This window comes from Neltuma alba, unplaced genomic scaffold, assembly GCF_004799145.2.
Source record: "Neltuma alba isolate B1F8T4 unplaced genomic scaffold, ASM479914v2 tig00010443_pilon, whole genome shotgun sequence".
Taxonomy (NCBI): domain Eukaryota; kingdom Viridiplantae; phylum Streptophyta; class Magnoliopsida; order Fabales; family Fabaceae; genus Neltuma; species Neltuma alba.
The window spans coordinates 272,075-288,963 of NW_021635337.1; the positions used below are offsets into that span (position 1 = coordinate 272,075).

General features: G+C 36.9%; 1 protein-coding gene across 8 annotated transcripts; it reads right to left on the reverse strand.

The window, feature by feature from the left end:
• Nucleotides 1-2,854: 2,854 nt before the first annotated feature.
• On the reverse strand, nucleotides 2,855-6,661 carry LOC114756640 (uncharacterized). 8 transcript variants are annotated; one of them, XM_028945587.1, is made up of 5 exons: nucleotides 5,854-6,661; nucleotides 5,608-5,663; nucleotides 5,394-5,420; nucleotides 5,054-5,099; nucleotides 2,855-4,583 (listed from the first exon to the last, which is right to left on the reverse strand). In XM_028945587.1, exons 3-5 carry the CDS (start codon nucleotides 5,418-5,420, stop codon nucleotides 3,388-3,390), a joined length of 1,269 nt encoding a protein of 422 aa, XP_028801420.1. In that variant the 5' UTR covers nucleotides 5,608-5,663; nucleotides 5,854-6,661; the 3' UTR covers nucleotides 2,855-3,387. The 8 variants fall into 8 exon arrangements, with proteins under 8 accessions (XP_028801420.1, XP_028801419.1, XP_028801417.1 ...); XM_028945586.1 differs by having other exon boundaries at nucleotides 5,604-5,663; XM_028945584.1 differs by lacking the exons at nucleotides 5,394-5,420; nucleotides 5,608-5,663 and having other exon boundaries at nucleotides 5,054-5,101; nucleotides 5,855-5,983; nucleotides 6,234-6,661.
• Nucleotides 6,662-16,889: the final 10,228 nt, after the last annotated feature.

Consider the following 16,889-nt stretch of genomic DNA (forward strand, 5'->3'; position numbering starts at 1 on the left):
TGGTTTAGTCTTAAATATAAGATTTTAATTACCTTTGTCTCACAATTTTTTCCAAAATATCCATGGTGATTGTGAGAGATTTTCATCAAGATGTGGCCATACATATAATTAAAGAGGACGGTTTAGGAAAGTCAACATACATTTATTATAAATAACTAATTTAGCTAATTTTCTTAATTTTTTAAAGTTAGTTATTAAGCTTTTATATTAGAATCCGCTGTAGTATAACTTATGAATGATATGATTTAAAAAGACCTTGTTCTTTTAAGTAATAATGAAAACCTTTATCCTATGGAAAAAAAAAACTGAAAATGGATATTAAGATATAGGATAAAACTTAGATGAAGTTAATTAGGTCCATTATATCCAGTGTCTAATAAGCTTCTGCCACCTGTACTAATTTTCATTTAACCCCTAATTCACTATCAAACCACTGTTAGTTTTGGAAGAGTTTTTGCTAAAAGCTGATGATTGTTTTCAGATACGTATTCTTCTGCTCCCAAGATCCCATATAATTCATAGACACCTATTGATGTTATTCTTCAAGACTATTCTCAACAAATCTACAGCTTTCTACTGCCCTCAATTGTGCTCCATCATCGATCCTCTTTCTCCACCTTCTCTTATCGCCATCGGAGTAGCTGACTTGCTGCCACCACCAGTGACGATGATTCTTCCACTCCGGCTTCTCTATGCAGATACAATACCGTCATAACGACATACATCTTTGATTATCTTCTTCGTCTAGTAATTTACTGAATCAAAAAGAGAATTCTTAGTTCCAGAAAGCTTTACGGACACAGCGTGAATGTGCCTATGTTGGAATATCGGTACAAGAAGATTGGAAATTCAGGTCAATTTCGTGGGGAATTTGCAGGAGACGAGTAGGAGTGAATTGAATTAGGGAATATTATTGTTGGTTGCTGATACATTGAGGAATAGTGAAGATGATGAAGATTGAATATGAAGAAGTTGAGATTGGATCGTTGAAGAAAAATGGAATAGAAGAAGAAAGGAATTAACGGGGTTTTAACAATGGGTTTGAGGTTTAAGTAAAAGCTAATACACGTGGCAAAAGCTCATTGGACTCCTGGATATAATGGACCTAACTAACTTGACCTAAGTTTAGTCCTAGGATATAATATTCTCGTACACTAATTTATATATTTAAAATTCATTAATAAATTGACAATATATAGACCTGGGACAACATCTCAGAGACACTCAAATTATAATTATAATAATTAGTAAATGAATAATTGAAATTCCATCCTTTTAATGCATATTCGGTCTTTTATGGAAAACAAAGGAAACCATTGATTGTAGCCAAGAAATGTATCACTTCCTGTATGATAATTTTTCAAGCTCTGCTTTGCGGATATGTAATGGAATAGACAAACTATGACACTTAATTAAATATGACTTATTATTTTTTTCGTGTTTCCAAAATAATTGATTAGAAATACATAACCTGCATAAGCAGGAATCCCAACTTTTTTCTCGATTAAAATAAAAGGAAAAAAAAAGGAAAAAGAATCTAACCCATACAGGACAACAGCAAAAATATCTCCAATAGCATAATTTTTTAATTTGGTTACAAAGACAACTTTAAATAATTTGATTAGAAACTTTCCACGCATAAGCACTTTCATTGTACAAATTTTATTCCAACCAGCCATACTACAAAGAAAGCAGGCGCGGACATGTTAGGTGGATCCGATTTGGGTGCTCATCACTTGATGAACAATCTAGACCATCCAAATTAAATCTGAACAGTTCAAATCTAATAGTTTTAATTAATTATTTAAAAATAAAAGGCTATTTGTTGAAAAAATATATAGTTAAAAGATTATTTCTATTTTTAATTCTATACCCATTAAAATAATAATTTTCAAAAAATAAATTTACATTCCTAGGCCCCATAGATAGCTACTTCCTATTGTTTTTATTATAAGCTTCAAAGAATTAATTTATATTTAACTAAAAGTTAGTTAAAAGTAGTAAATAGGTTAAAAATGTATTTTTATTTTTAAATATGCCCCTATAAAAAATGAGAAAAAAATATAAGAAAATGTATAGGAAAATATATTGAGAGAGAGTGGCAAATGAGAGAATAAATTAAGGGCTAAACTAGAAAAAAAATGTATTAAATGATTAGACAAATCCAAAACAAAACTCATATGAAAAACCATACCCTTCTCCAAATTTAAAACTTATAAATAGAACTGAAAGGAACTGATAAACAGAGAGTGACTTAAAACAGGTGCCACTAGTTCTAAACACCTGCCACAAGAGTTCTAGCTTATAAATCTCCTTCTAAATAATCCATAGCATTTGCCTCTTCGCTTCTTTACCTTTGCTTGGACAACTAATGCTTGTTGTGTAGGCTTTCAAAGTCCTGCAACTTTGATCCATTCCAAAGCTTTCATAAGCTGGATTAAAGCATTTATATTCATTCTATTTTTCTTTTCCTTGTTGCACGGAAATTAATAATTTTGCGATTCAGAGTCGCTTGTCCCCCTATGTCACTTGCGGGGAGGGGGGGGGAGGCTGTAAATTCATGCCACTTATAGTGCAGTTAAAAACTCTCTTCTTTTTTTTTTCTTTTTCCAATTTTACCTTTTTTAAATACAATAAACCAAATAGGTGTGAGAAAATGCAAAACATTTTTTTTCCAATAAACTTTCTTGAATAAGGGCAAATGTAAAAAGAATTTATCACTTTAATGCATTTATTAGTATCTGAGAATAAGATGCAAGCAACTTACATAGGACCAAACATGGTATGCTTCTATTATTTAGTTTCTAGATCTTTAAAAATTACCCCCGGGGGGGGGGGGAACGGACAAACAAAATTAGTCTTTGAAAATTTCGGTCATGACATAATGTCCATCAAAAGTATGTCTGCATTATCACGCCATAAATAATGTAACTCGCCTAAGACCCTATGCAAAGGGTGGGCCTATAATCTACCAACTTAGAAAAGGTCAAATCAAAATACAATGTGATCAGAAAGATGGGATAGCGGTATGACAAATCATTCCAATACTACCCTACAAAATCGTTGCTTCCTCAGTTCCTCTGAACAGGTGTTCATGAGAAGGTAAACTAAAGAGAGAATAAATAAGAGCGGATAGCAACATAGATAATCAAGTAATTTCTAATTTCATTTACAAAGGAAAGAGCAACGCACCACAGCCATATCTATCACTTCCTGAGAGCTATAATGTTACCTCACAAATTTGATGACCTGAGCAACATTACTCGTCTGTTTTCCAGAAAGCAAGAAAGGAAGTATTACCTTTCCTTCCCTCAAAATTTTGGCGAGTTAAGAAACTTACATGAGATCCGACCAGTCAGTCATATATCAGAGAATATGCAGTAATCATTATTTTCCTGATTGCTTATTTATGAAATCATCATCAGTATCCAATTCCCACCAAGCATTTGAGTCTTCCTTATTGATATAGGCACCATCAGCTTCATCACAGGTCTCACCAGCATCTTCATCCTCAGTAGCCTCAGTAACCATACTATCCGGACAGTATTTATTTTTCTCCACCTCTGGATTGTATGTCCACTCTAATCTTTTCAAAATATCACGATCCTTCCACTTTTCAACAACTGATACAGCCTCCTTCTTTGCCTTCCCCATCAGGATTTCCTCCCAAGAAAAGGCAGCATCAGCGGTCCTCTTCAAGGTCCCATCATTAGTATCCCCAACGACAACTGTCTTGAGACATCGTAACTTTGCCTCTTTTAATACGTCAACAAAATCAGAATCATCTGAAACAAGAACCACACACTCAAACTTCTTATTATCCATCATATCTATCATATGGCCTTTCAATGCAATATCTGCAGCTTGTGGCTTATCCAACACAGTCCGAACCCAAAACCCTGCATGTTTTATCTCATCTGCCAAACCATAACCCATTTTGGGAGTCAAAATGCTCCTTGCCGCACTCTTATACTTCTCCATTTTCATTGAATACCTAGCAACCAACTTCACCCTCCTGTTCCCCTTTGCTGACTCTATTGTGTTCAATCTTTTTGTGTGTTCACGTTCATGAATTTGCTTAAAATGATTAATAAGCTTCTCATTTGTATAAAATTTTCTCCCACAGACCCGACAAAGATAAGGTTCAGCCGGCTTGATTACACCTTTGTTCTCCAAATGATTTAACAATTTCCTTTCTTTTCTTTGTTCCCTAACATTTTGAGGGACATGGCTAAAAGTATGACGATTTGCATAAGCCACCATATGCTTAACAACACCAAAGTGAGATGCAGCTGCTTTCAGCTTAGCGGCAGCTTCATAAGGTGACAATGATCTGGGTGGTTTGTTGTCTAAATCCCAAAAAATTCCAACTCTGCTTTGCATGATGGTTCGTGACAATTTCAAATTTTTATCGACAGCATTTTGACCCCCTTCTGTCTCATAATGACAAATTCTCAATGCAGCATATGGGATTAATGATGGTGGAGAATTGGCTTGTACAGCAACAAAGATGCCACGAAATTTGCCACTACTTAACATAGGCAATTGGCTGTCTTTTCTGAATGAAAAATAATGACTGCCACAAAAATCATTGAACCCAAATAAACTTAGCTGATGACAGAAAACAGGGGAAAAAACAAAAGAAAAACAAAATTGAATCTACTTTGTGAAATAGACAGGACAGATGGATGCCACCCCATTTTTGCAACACTCTAACTTAAGGAAATTATCCTTTCTCTACTAACTCTGAGCCTGAGGAGAGAATACCATATATGCAGGTTTTTTCCCTGCATAGTGCGAGTCTGAAATATGATTGTCGCAATAGTAAAAGGGCATAGAATCCAGAAACCAATACTCTCATCCATTTTTGCATAATGACGATGATAAACAATGCAGCACTAGCACAACAAGTGAAGTCTCTTCTAAAGCACTAACCAGCTTGAATTCAGCAAAACCTAGCTAATATCTGCTTATTTTCTTCAAAATATTACAACTATTCAGGTAAATTTTGGATATTTAATGGGATTCAGAAACAGATTGGATACAGATGTAACGTACCTCCAACGCAAAAGCGAGCTCACAAATGCTTCTAGGATGCTCTGCAGCCATTAGGGCCTGTTAGGTTGTGAGAGAGGAATCTAATGGAAAGGAAAGTCAAGGAGAAAAAAATAGAATAACGTGATGTAACATTGTAACTCAGAATGTTTGGTAAGCCATGGAAAAGAATAGGCATGGAAGAGATTTTTTTTTTTTTTTAGATATTTGAAAAGAGACTAAGAATGGAATCAAAATTTGGTTCAACTTCCAAAACTCAATGACATCAAAAGTCAAATATACAAGTTTAAACACTCAAAACTTAGCAGCCTACATGGTTTATCAGTAAGAGAAGGTACCAAAAATTTCGCAGAACCCAAAAACATCTGCAGAGTGTAAAATTCCGAGTTACATGACTTCGCTTTCCAAAATCCAAACCAAATAAAATAGAGTTTGTCTAAATGTGGATTTTTCTAATTAAAAATATACTAATGAATCAATCAACTATTTGAAACTGCGTCTCTTTTTTCTTCCTATTTAATAAACGCTCTTTTTATGAGCTCACTCACATACACCAAAAGCTTTCTACTGGTTTAAATCTATCCATTGTTCTTCTCATGGTCATGCACCTACAAAAAGCAACCAATTTTCGATTTTAGCCAACGCAGACTACAACGGAGACAAAACCACAGCTTCATCTCAAACATAAACAAATTCCATCCTCAGCTAGTGCAAGAATATGAAATTTCATCCGCTCAGACGTAGACCAAGCCTTTTCATTACAATTACATTCCACGAGCAAGAGCATAACATTCTTACCTTGTTTGAGATGTGTTGCAGGGACTTGCACCGGTGGGCATAAACAGACCTATGTTACACTCAGTGGGACCAGATACTTTGACGAAGAAGACTTAGAAAGCCAATTGATTCAGGAAACTCCTCCAAGCCACTGAAGAATGACAATATAAACTCGAGTTTTTAAATTTTTAGATGCAACTCCAGCCAAGCCATTTACCAGATCATGCATCTCAAGTACCTTGAGAATTTTCTAAATAGATGATAATATAAAGAGATTAATAAACAAAATGCCAATACACAACAAAATCCAACTAATCAAAGCGAAGACGGCAGAAGTATAATAGCGGATTACATAGCATTGAAAAAAGGTAATCTCAATCTTTATTTAAAAGAGTCAATACTCAAAAAGTTGCCTTCAGCTAGAAGAGGAAAAATGCTCTCGCACTCGAGGGCATCGGAGGTGAGCGGCAGGGAGGAACTGACGGTGAAGGAAGCTGATGCTCTTGCTCGGAGCAAGAGAAAGGTCCGGAAAGAAGGCGGCGAGTTCACGGGGGAGGTCTCCTTGAAACCGAGGGCTGAGGATTGGATGGAGAGACCGATTTCTGAAGGGGAAGAGGAGGCGAGGACGAAGACTTACCGCAAGTTGCTGCTGCAGAAGAGGCCGAATAATGCAGGATGGTGCTTGAGCGACTTCGAAGAGGTGGACACGGGGTTTGACTCCTTGGGCGATTTGAAGAAAGGAATTCAAATTGATAGATCGGATCCGATGTGCCCGAATATCTTGCTTGATGACGAAGAGCAGAGGAGGCTGTCGATGCGGTTCAAGGCTACACTAACCGTGAAATTGCTGGGCAAATCGGTGTCTCTGAGAAGTCTGGGTCCCGTATTGTGCAGATTTGGAGGAAAAAAGGTAAGGTTGAAGTAGTTAACAGAGGCTAAAAATCCCTATAAATACATTTTTCTTAAATTAAGTTAAAATTATTCTCACGTAATTGTTTCATATTCTATAAATTATTATTAAAAAATAACTTATAAGATAAGCTGTTCTAAAAGGACTCATAGACATGGATTATTTTTTGGTAGATTTTTAGAGTACAGAGGGTCATAATGGACTCCTACTTAGTGGCTACGAGGTGGACACCTGGTTTTAATCCCATGACTGAAGTAATTGATAAAATAGCCGCATGGATTCGTTTGCCTATTATTTCAATGGACCTTTATGATAAAAAAAAAATCACGTATACTGTATGTAGTCAAATTGGGCGTATTTAGAAAGTGGATACGCCGATGGCTAGAAGAAAGAAGGGGAGGTTTGCTGTAAAACCTTTTACCCCAAAACATTATAAACTCGTCATAAAATCACTACTATGGTAGAAAAGGAAAGCTGTTAAAAGGAACTACCATAGTAGAAAGAACTTTGTATATTTTAGAAATTAACATTCAAACTCGAGTCAAACCTACACTCTGTTGCATGCAACTAGAAATCATTCATTAACATTCATTGGGCTTCCGAGCCTCCGGCCCGGGTAACAACAGACATCACATCAGCCCATCCAAATAGTTTCCAGCAAAATAAAATCAGAGTTTCCTAAGACACTAGAAATGGCCTCCAGCCAACCAAAATAAGGAGATAACATTCTCTCCAATTTACGACAAGGCTGGGTAATCAAAATATTTCAAAAAGGATCCTAAATGTGGCAATATATACTAGCCATACATATACAAGGGCTAGAGGCCTAAAGCTAACCAAGCTCAAGCTTCTGCGTCTCTTCCCGATGGCACACGCCCAGAACCTTCACCTGAAAACATTGTAAACCACGGGGTGAGACAATGTCCCAGTAACCAATCTTTCCAATTCAAGGTACTACAAAATAGGTGCTCGTGAGGTGTCAGGTGGGGCAGTTCACAAATAATATGATAAAGGATAGCCACAACAAGTAATGCAAGTGCAATGATGCAATCCCATCAACTATATCCCTCACTTTGGGGGATTTTCAAGAGCTGAACCTATCCCTCACTATGGGGGACGTAAGGAGCCAAAAGGCCTATCCCTCACTATGGGGGACGTAAAGAGCCAACCATCATGTATTAATGGAGGTCTTACCACGTGGTAGTAACAATTAAAACTCTCACCAATTCCCAATTCATGCATCATGCTCAATCCGTAATCAAAGAGTAAATAATCACTTCACAATTAACTTCTTTCAGTGGCCTATCTTTCACAAGTTCCAAATTCATTCAATATCAATTGAAACCCCACAAGACGATTTTCCTTTTTAATATACAACATACACTTTGAACACAATTGTTACTCAGAGCACAAAACATAAATTAACTCACAATACCACAAAAGTATGTACAAAGGATTGAAAAGTGGTTACCTCTCACCTGAGCAAGGAAAAACAAACCAATAACACGGCCCCATGCACCAACAAGGCTCACAACCGGTCTACACAAGCACACAAACACACAACCACCATGTATTAGCTTTCAACTAATAATGTGGCCAAAACAACAATTGGGGGACACAAAATTCCTGACTCAAACCAAACTCTACCCAACTCAAAAGGGTATAACCACCAAGGCAACACTCCAAGGTCATAAAATCCATAAAACCTAATTCCTTTCCAAATATCAATTTAGGATTCAAACCTCAAGGACCCACTATAAGAATTTAACACCCAATCACCCCATTTGAACAATTGAAGTCTTAACAACATTCTAAACCGATTAAACATCCAATTTAACCCTCCTAACATAACCTAAATCACAAAACTCAAAATCAAACCTCTACATTATCATCCTCAATCACAAACCTCCCATTTCCATAAACCCTAGCTTCAAAAACTCAAGGTTCTTTAAATCCAAGAAAACTACACCGATTAAATACTTAGACTAACCTAAAGAAATCAATTAAACTCAAAACAATCGGTCAAAAACCTCAATTCCATAACAACCTAGAAAACTCTAGGGTTTCACTATGAATCCTCAGAAATTCCAAGAAAGAAGGTAGATTAGAGGTTAAAATCACTTACTTGAGGTAATGGATCCTTAGAAATGCCTTTCCCAAGCAAACACCGAAACCTAGCAGAGCTTCTCTCTCCTCCTTCAGATTTTCTAATTTTCGCACATCTAACCCCTCCAGCGACTATATAGATTCGGTACCTTTTGTCGCGGCGAACCCAGAAAGAGGTTATTAAACCCGATAAACTCAGGATGTTACATTTGCTACGGTAGGTGTGGAAGTTGATTTGATAAAACCTTTGCTGCCCTATTATGCAGTAAATGGTGTTTTGTATTCGATTAAATATGAGAGCATGGGGCTGCTGTGCTTGAATTGTGGTATATATGGGCATGTAAATGAAGCATGAAAGAAGGGGATGGAAGGAGAAAAGCATACAGCGGGACAAAGGTAGGTGCTTAATTGAAGGAGGGGAGTGCGGAGGTTCTAACTAGTGAAAGAAAAGACCTGTGGAGAGTTGTACAAGGGTGAGGAGAGGTCGAAGAACTAGATTTGTCCCTGAATCAATGGTGCTTCCATCAAGATTTGATTTCTTGAGGGAGGGGTATAGAGGATGAAAATGAAGGATTTGCTAAAGGGCCACAGGAGAATGGCAGTGATGTTACAGCAAGAAATTTTACTAATAATCAAGGGAGAGGTAGATGGCTACTGAATGATATCACCAATGGTAGGAGTAGTCGAGTGGATACACCAAGAGTTTCAAAAAAAAGTCTCAAAAGGAGGGGAACGGGTTGCTGAGAAGAGTAATCGTAATAAGGAATACTTCACAGCAAAAAAGAGATTCGAGGTTGTAGAGACAAGTTAAAGAAGTATGTAGGTTTTACCTAAGGAGGAATTAATGATGGAGGGTGGTAATACTGATTTATGCCCTGAGGACACATTGTTTCAGTCAAGGGGAAGATGTGGTTGTAAAACACTGGTCAACCAGTATGACCTTGAGGGAAAGGGGAATGCAAGTAGAGGAAGGGGCAACCCTGAAGATGTGAAGGAGTACGATAGAGAAGATGTGGTGATGAGAACGGATGATAGCAGTGATAGGGGAGAGAATTGGCTTGTCCCCTATTAGTTGATAATGTGAATGATATCACCAATGGTAGGAGTAGTCGAGTGGATACACCAAGAGTTTCAAAAAAAAGTCTCAAAAGGAGGGGAACGGGGTTGCTGAGAAGAGTAATCGTAATAAGGAATACTTCACAGCAAAAAAGAGATTCGAGGTTGTAGAGACAAGTTAAAGAAGTATGTAGGTTTTACCTAAGGAGGAATTAATGATGGAGGGTGGTAATACTGATTTATGCCCTGAGGAACACATTGTTCAGTCAAGGGGAAGATGTGGTTGTAAAACACTGGTCAACCAGTATGACCTTGAGGGAAAGGGGAATGCAAGTAGAGGAAGGGGCAGCCCTAAAGATGTGAAGGAGTACGATAGAGAAGATGTGGTGATGAGAACGGATGATAGCAGTGATAGGGGAGAGAAATTGGCTTGTCCCCCTATTAGTTGATAATGTGAATAGTCTTTTGGAATTGTAGAGGAGCTGCAAGCAAGTAGTTCACTCTAGCGTGTAAAAATATGTTAAGGTTGAAGTGGCTTGTGTTTACAGCTTTGTTAGAACCTAAGATCAGTAGAAGTCAAGCTGAGAAGATTGTTAAAGGACTTGGCTTTAAATTCACTGTTCAAGTAAAGCGAATGGTTTCTCGGGAGGTTTGTGGCTGTGTTGGAAAGACGAGAATTGGAAAGCAGAAGTTCTGAAGAAAACTGAGCAATATTTGCATATGAGACTATGTGATGGTTTAGACTGATGGTTATGCATTGTGGTATATGCTAACCCACAGGGCAGTAATCGTGATTTGTTATAGAATGAGTTAAGTTGGCTGGCTAAGGGGATCTCAAAAGCGTGGTTGTTGGGAGGGGACTTTAACGAAATCGCTTCCCCTGTTGGAGTAGAAAGGAGGGGCTGAGCCTAATTTACTCAGATGTGATAATTTTAGAAATTGGATTCAGAGGTGTGAGTTGGTTGATATTGACATGTAGGGACCTCTATATGCTTGGAGGGGTCCAAAGTGGCAAGGGTGGGTGAGACAGGGTATTCAAGAGGCTCGACAAGGTTTTTATAATGTAGCCTAGAGTCTGAAGAAAATTGGGTAGAGGAGAAGAGGAATTCATCAACCTTGTTAAGAATCACTATGCAGATTTGTTTATTGAAGATTGTACAACAAGATCATGGGTTGTCACTAATCATTCTTGGACTCCTCTCTCTAAAAATGAGCTGAGGAAGTTGGATAAGGAGGTGTCTAGAGAAGATTAAGAGGGCAATCCTTAACATAGGAGCGTTTAAAGCTCTGGGTCCAGACAGCTTTCCTGCTATATTTTATCATCGAAACCGAGATGTTATTAGGAATAGTATTTCTAAGCTTGTGCAAGGTGTATGGAAGAAGCCAAAGAAGTTGAGAGAACTTAATGAAACTCTTATTGTTCTTATTTCAAAGATCAAAAGAGTAGACACTGCAAACAATCTAAGACCAATTTCTTTGTGCAATGTGATATACAAAGCTGTGTCCAAGGTGATTGTATAGCGGCTTAAGCATCTAATGCCAAAGTTTGTGTCAACCTTTCAAACAAGCTTTGTACCTGGACGATGTCTATAAGAAAGCATTGTTGTAGCCAAGGAGGTGGCTCACTTTATGGGCAAGTTAGGAGGTGGTAAAAGGTATATGGTATTAAAGATTGACTTAGAGAAAACTTATGATCAAGTGAGCTGGGGCTTTCTATGTAGGGTGATGGAAAAGATTAAATTACCTTGATTAATGTCATCTATGCTTGTGTTGAAACTGTTTCTATGCAATTGTTGTGGAATGGAGAGAAATCTAAGAAATTCTTTCCATCTAGGAGAGTAAGACAAGGGGATCCCCTGTTACCTTACTTGTTTGTGCTTGGTATGGAGAATTTAACACATATCATTTTGGATGAGGTTGAGAAAGGGAATTGGAGACCAATACATATGGGAAGAAGGGGGACCCCAATTTCTGACCGCTTCTTCACAGACAACCTACTGTTATTCTGTGAAGTTGATAAAAAGCAATTAGAGGTGGTCATGAGATGTTTGGAGATGTTTAGAGTGATGTTAGGGCAAAAGGTCAATAGCCAGAAAACCACTATAATGTTTTCAAGAAATGTTCATGAGGAGAGAAAGTAGGAACTGATTGAAGGTTGTAGGTTCCAGGCAGTTTCTGAGATGGGGAGATACGTAGGGTCGCATAACTCGTATGGGAGGAGGTTAAGGGGAAAATTCCAATTTTTAATTGGTAAGGTACAAAGAAAATTGAGCGGATAGAAAGCGATAAGCCTATCATTAGCAGGAAGATTAATACTTGTACAAGTTGTAACACAACAAATACCAGTCTTTAACATGCTTCATGAGGATATATCAATTGGAGTGTGTAAAGGAATTAAGAAGATGCAACGTTACATCATTTGGGGGGGTCAAGAGAGAGGCGAAATTGCACATAATTAGTTGGAAGACTATATAAGCCAAAGGAGTTGGGAGGTTATGGCTTGAAGGAACTTAGAGTGATAAATGATGCTCTTTTGTGCAAGACTGGGTAGGATGTAATTGCCAATCCCCATAAACTAAGCTCGAGCATGCTTAATAGTAGGTATGGTAGAAATGCCAACTTGGCAGAAAGTTGTGTGGTTAAAAATGTTAACTCGGTGCTTTGGAAAAATCTGGGTTGTTTGTGGCCAGATATAATAAAAAAAATTTAGGCTAAGAGATCAATGATAAGCGAAAGGTAAAATTTTGGGGAAGTTACTGAGTAAGAAAAGGAGTGAATTTATTGGATATGTGTAATAATATGCCTGGGGGTATTGAACTGGAAAACAGTATGGCAAAATATGTGATTGATGGAAGATGGGATATGGGAAGATTGAGCGAATACTTGAGTAGGGATGCTCTCGTATTGACCACCTTGTGATGAGGATGGCATAGACAAAATTAAATGGATGAGCTTGAAAGGCAGAGACTTTAGTATGGCTGAGATGTATGACTAGTTACCAGGAATTAGGAATGGAAGAAGTGATAGATTGTGGAAATTGATTTGGAAATATAGGGGGCCTTGACTTATTCAGACATTCCTGTGGCTTGCTACAATTGATGGGTTGTTAATGTCATAAACGCAATTCAAGGTAGGTTTGGGTCACCTATTTGTTATAGGTGCCGTAAGGAATTAGAGAATGTCTTAAATGCTCTAAGAGATTGTGAGGAGGCAAGGAAAATCTAGTTACAAATATGTTCAGGTATTAACACTCATGCTTTTTTCAATGCAAATCATAATGACTAGATGTTGTGCAATTTGAGTAGTAAAGCTATGGTACGTTATTGTGTCAAATGGAATATTGTTTTTGGTATTACATGTTGGTTTATCTGGTTCTAGAGAAACAAAGTTTTATTTGATGATGATTTTGAAACAAGTAGGATCTGCATAAATGCCATTTGGAAGTATGTTGACTCAGTAAAAGGAGCCTATCGAATGGGGGATGGAGGAGTTTTAAAGAGTTGAAGGATTGTACGATGGAAGCCTCTAGACCTTAGGTGGGTCAAGTTGAATATCGATGGTGCTGCTAAGGGTCAACTTGGGTTTGCAGGTTGTGGTGGGTTACTCAAAAATGAGAAGGTTTAGGAGGTTTTGTGAATAATTTGGGTAAATGCACAGCAATTAAGGCAGAACTCTGGGGTGCTTGGTCAGGCTTTTTATTATTGGTCGAGAAAAGCTATAGGAAGGTTACAGCAAAATCTAATTCTCTTAGTTTAGTCATGATGCAGAATGATCTGTTTATACAAAATAAGGCCAAGAATAGATTTTTGAGTCATATACAGAGATTAGTTGATGACACTTAAGATGTACAAGTTATGCATACGTATCGAGAGGGGAACTCCATTGTAGATTGGCTTGCTAATTGGAACTTGTCGTGTGTAACTGGCTTACAGTGGCTGTATAAGCCTCCTGGAGGATTACAGACGTTACTGTATAGAGATTCTACAAGCTCTACTTGCCTGAGACTTGTTTCGTTGAATAGTTGTTGATTTGGGCGTTTTTGCCCCTTTTATACAAAAAAGAGAGTCAATATTCAAATGACCACATGACCCAATTCAAAGCTAAATTAAAATGAGAAGTTTAAGACAAAGCATCAAATGTTACGATGCTGTCCGACACAAGGATGACAACTATGCCGGGAGCAGATGACGCGACAAATAAATTCAAATCTAGATTGACACTAGGGTTTGAACCTTCTTTAATACTTACAGAGAACAACCATATAGGGCAAACAGGGGTGGACAGTGAGCTCAACCAAGTATTGGATGCTTGGCAATCACAAAAAAAAAAAATGGATTGCTACTATTCGTTCTTGCCAAATGAGAGGGGTTATGATGCGTAACAAGTTTTGAAATGTATATTCGACAAATTTTCCTTAACAGGAAACTCATCCTGAATATACGAAATTGAAAAATGTGTTCCTGGAGGACTAAGTCTTAAATTGTAAATATGCAATGAAGACAAAATGATGAAAAAAACCCCTCAGTTATTAAGAATCATTAATGAAGGCAGAGATAAAGAAATTAATGGTGAGAGCACTTAAAGAAGGAGGGGTCAACGTTTTTTGCAACTTCCAACCTTAAGAATCAAATGAGTAACTTTCTAACTGTACTCTTCTTCTATTCTTTCCTTTGAGATCGAATAATGTAATATTCTTTTCATTTTAGTGAGAGTTGCAGTGTGGGTCACTAGGTTATACAATGGGAGGAAATGAGAGGTGAAATTGATGATAGAAGATGTTAGTTGGAGGAGGTTATGGTTAGTTTGAGGCACGAAAGAAAAAAACCAAACCGGACACTAAACTGGTTGAAGTAGTGGTTCAAGAGTCAATTAGTCAAACTCAGGTTAAAGCTCAAAAGTTAAGGTCAAAGGGCTAAAGTATGGTAAAGAGAGCAAAGTAGGAATATTGTTTGTTACTATGGCTCTAATAAATGAATAGCAATGATGTGTTGATATATTTAGGGCCGTGAGACATTAAGGAAGAGAAATAGAAAGGTTGATCAAGCAATTTTAATGGTTCAAAACAAAAGATGAAATGAGACACATGTGAATGAATGATGCTCTGTTTGTAATTGTTTCATGGCTATGCATAAAAAGTATGAAACATTGAGCATAAAAGCATATTAATAGCTAACTTGTGATAGAGGAGGCAAGCATGTTAGACACTTAAATTCACCTTGTTTCTATATGTTTGCTACTGAAATTCTCTCGAATCTCATCCTCCCTTAATCAACCACAATAGGTATGATGTGCAAGGAAAGAAGAATGCGTGAGGAAGATCAAAAAAAGAATGAATTTGAGAAAAGTATTATATTATGTTTTGTTATACTATGTAACTTTCTACGATGATGTACTCATGATTATGCCCTTAATATTATTTAATGAGAAATGATGATGTTGGAATGTATGAATGAGTATAATAATGCATGATCAATGGTATGTTGGGATGATAGCATGCAAGGTAAAGAAAGTTTATAGCATGTTAATACAAGTAAAATGATAAACTTTCCCATTATGAGCAATAAACTTGTGACAGAGAAGTAAAGTAAACGAATAAATTTGCCCATGAAAATTGGTGAGTAGTTAGTGTACATTCTAAGCTTTAAAACAAGTAGTAGATCACCTAAAATAGATATGTGTACTAAGAGATATGATTACTCAATGTTAGGGCAGAGAATATGAAAATATATTGTTTGACCATATAAACAGTACAGCTTTACGTGTAATTCTAGAATGAATAGGTAAGGACATGAACCGATGAGTATTTTTCCCTCTAGAGAATTAAAAGAGCATTAAATGAAGACTTAAATTATCTCAATACAATTTTCTATAATTAGTTATGAATTTTTAAAATTAGACCAAAAATCTAAAATTTCTAGTGAATAATAACTTGAGAAATTAAATACAAATTTTTAATGTACAGGCTTAATTCATAACTTGTCTGAACTGTAACGCTTTCGAACAGGTACTGAAAGGGGAAATGGAAATATGTTTCATTTTTGGTATTAGAGCAAGGGTTCTGGTAAAAGTTTAAACAGAGTACTAGTTCAGGCAAAGTTTTAAGTAAAGGTTTAGGCAAGCTAGGTATGAGGAAAACCCTATCTAAGAAAGTAACGGGTTACTGGGATTGGTCTAACTGAGGCTATGAGTTTAAGGTGACATCTCCAGGAAAAACATGTATTGAGAAATATCAAGAGATTATGTTAAGTCCTTGCTGAGTTAAAGATTGAAAGAGAAGATAATGAGAAGTATTAAAAGAAATAGGTAGCCACTGCTTACAAATAAGAGACTCCCCCTTGAGAGAGGAATGGTTTGAGCTGAGTAAGCCAAACTAGACAGCAGTATGAGTCTATACCTTAGATGCAATATAGAATGGTGATCTAAGTCTCGTGAGATTGATAACACCTTAATAGAGATGAGGCGACATGATAAAAGGTATAAGGCTATCTTAGATCCCTAAGTAGATCCAGAACTCTAAGAGATAGCAAACCGAGATAGGTAGAGACTGGATAACATAAAATAAGTAGAGACCCTCTTGCTAATGCCTTCAAAAGATGATGTCTAACCTGCGACATAGCCCAGACATTTGAGTTTAGTACATATGATTAAGAGAACTTGGGAAGGGAGTTAGAGGCCTTAGTTAGAGAATGTTTCAATGGAGACCTTCTATCCAGGGTTGAAATAAGATGGGTGATGAAGACCTAGATGCCTAACTTAAACACTACAAAGTAGAGGTGTGTGAATGATCTATATATGTTGAGTAATATAGTCATTTTATGATGGCTAATGTAAAACCATATGAATGAATGGTCAAGAGATAAGAGAAGTTAAAAAGATTAAGAGTCAGGCAATATCCCTAGAAGATAACGATGAAGAAAAATCAATGAAGATATTATAAATAATGGTTGCATCGGGAACTAGTACAGACATATGAGTATGCTCCCTG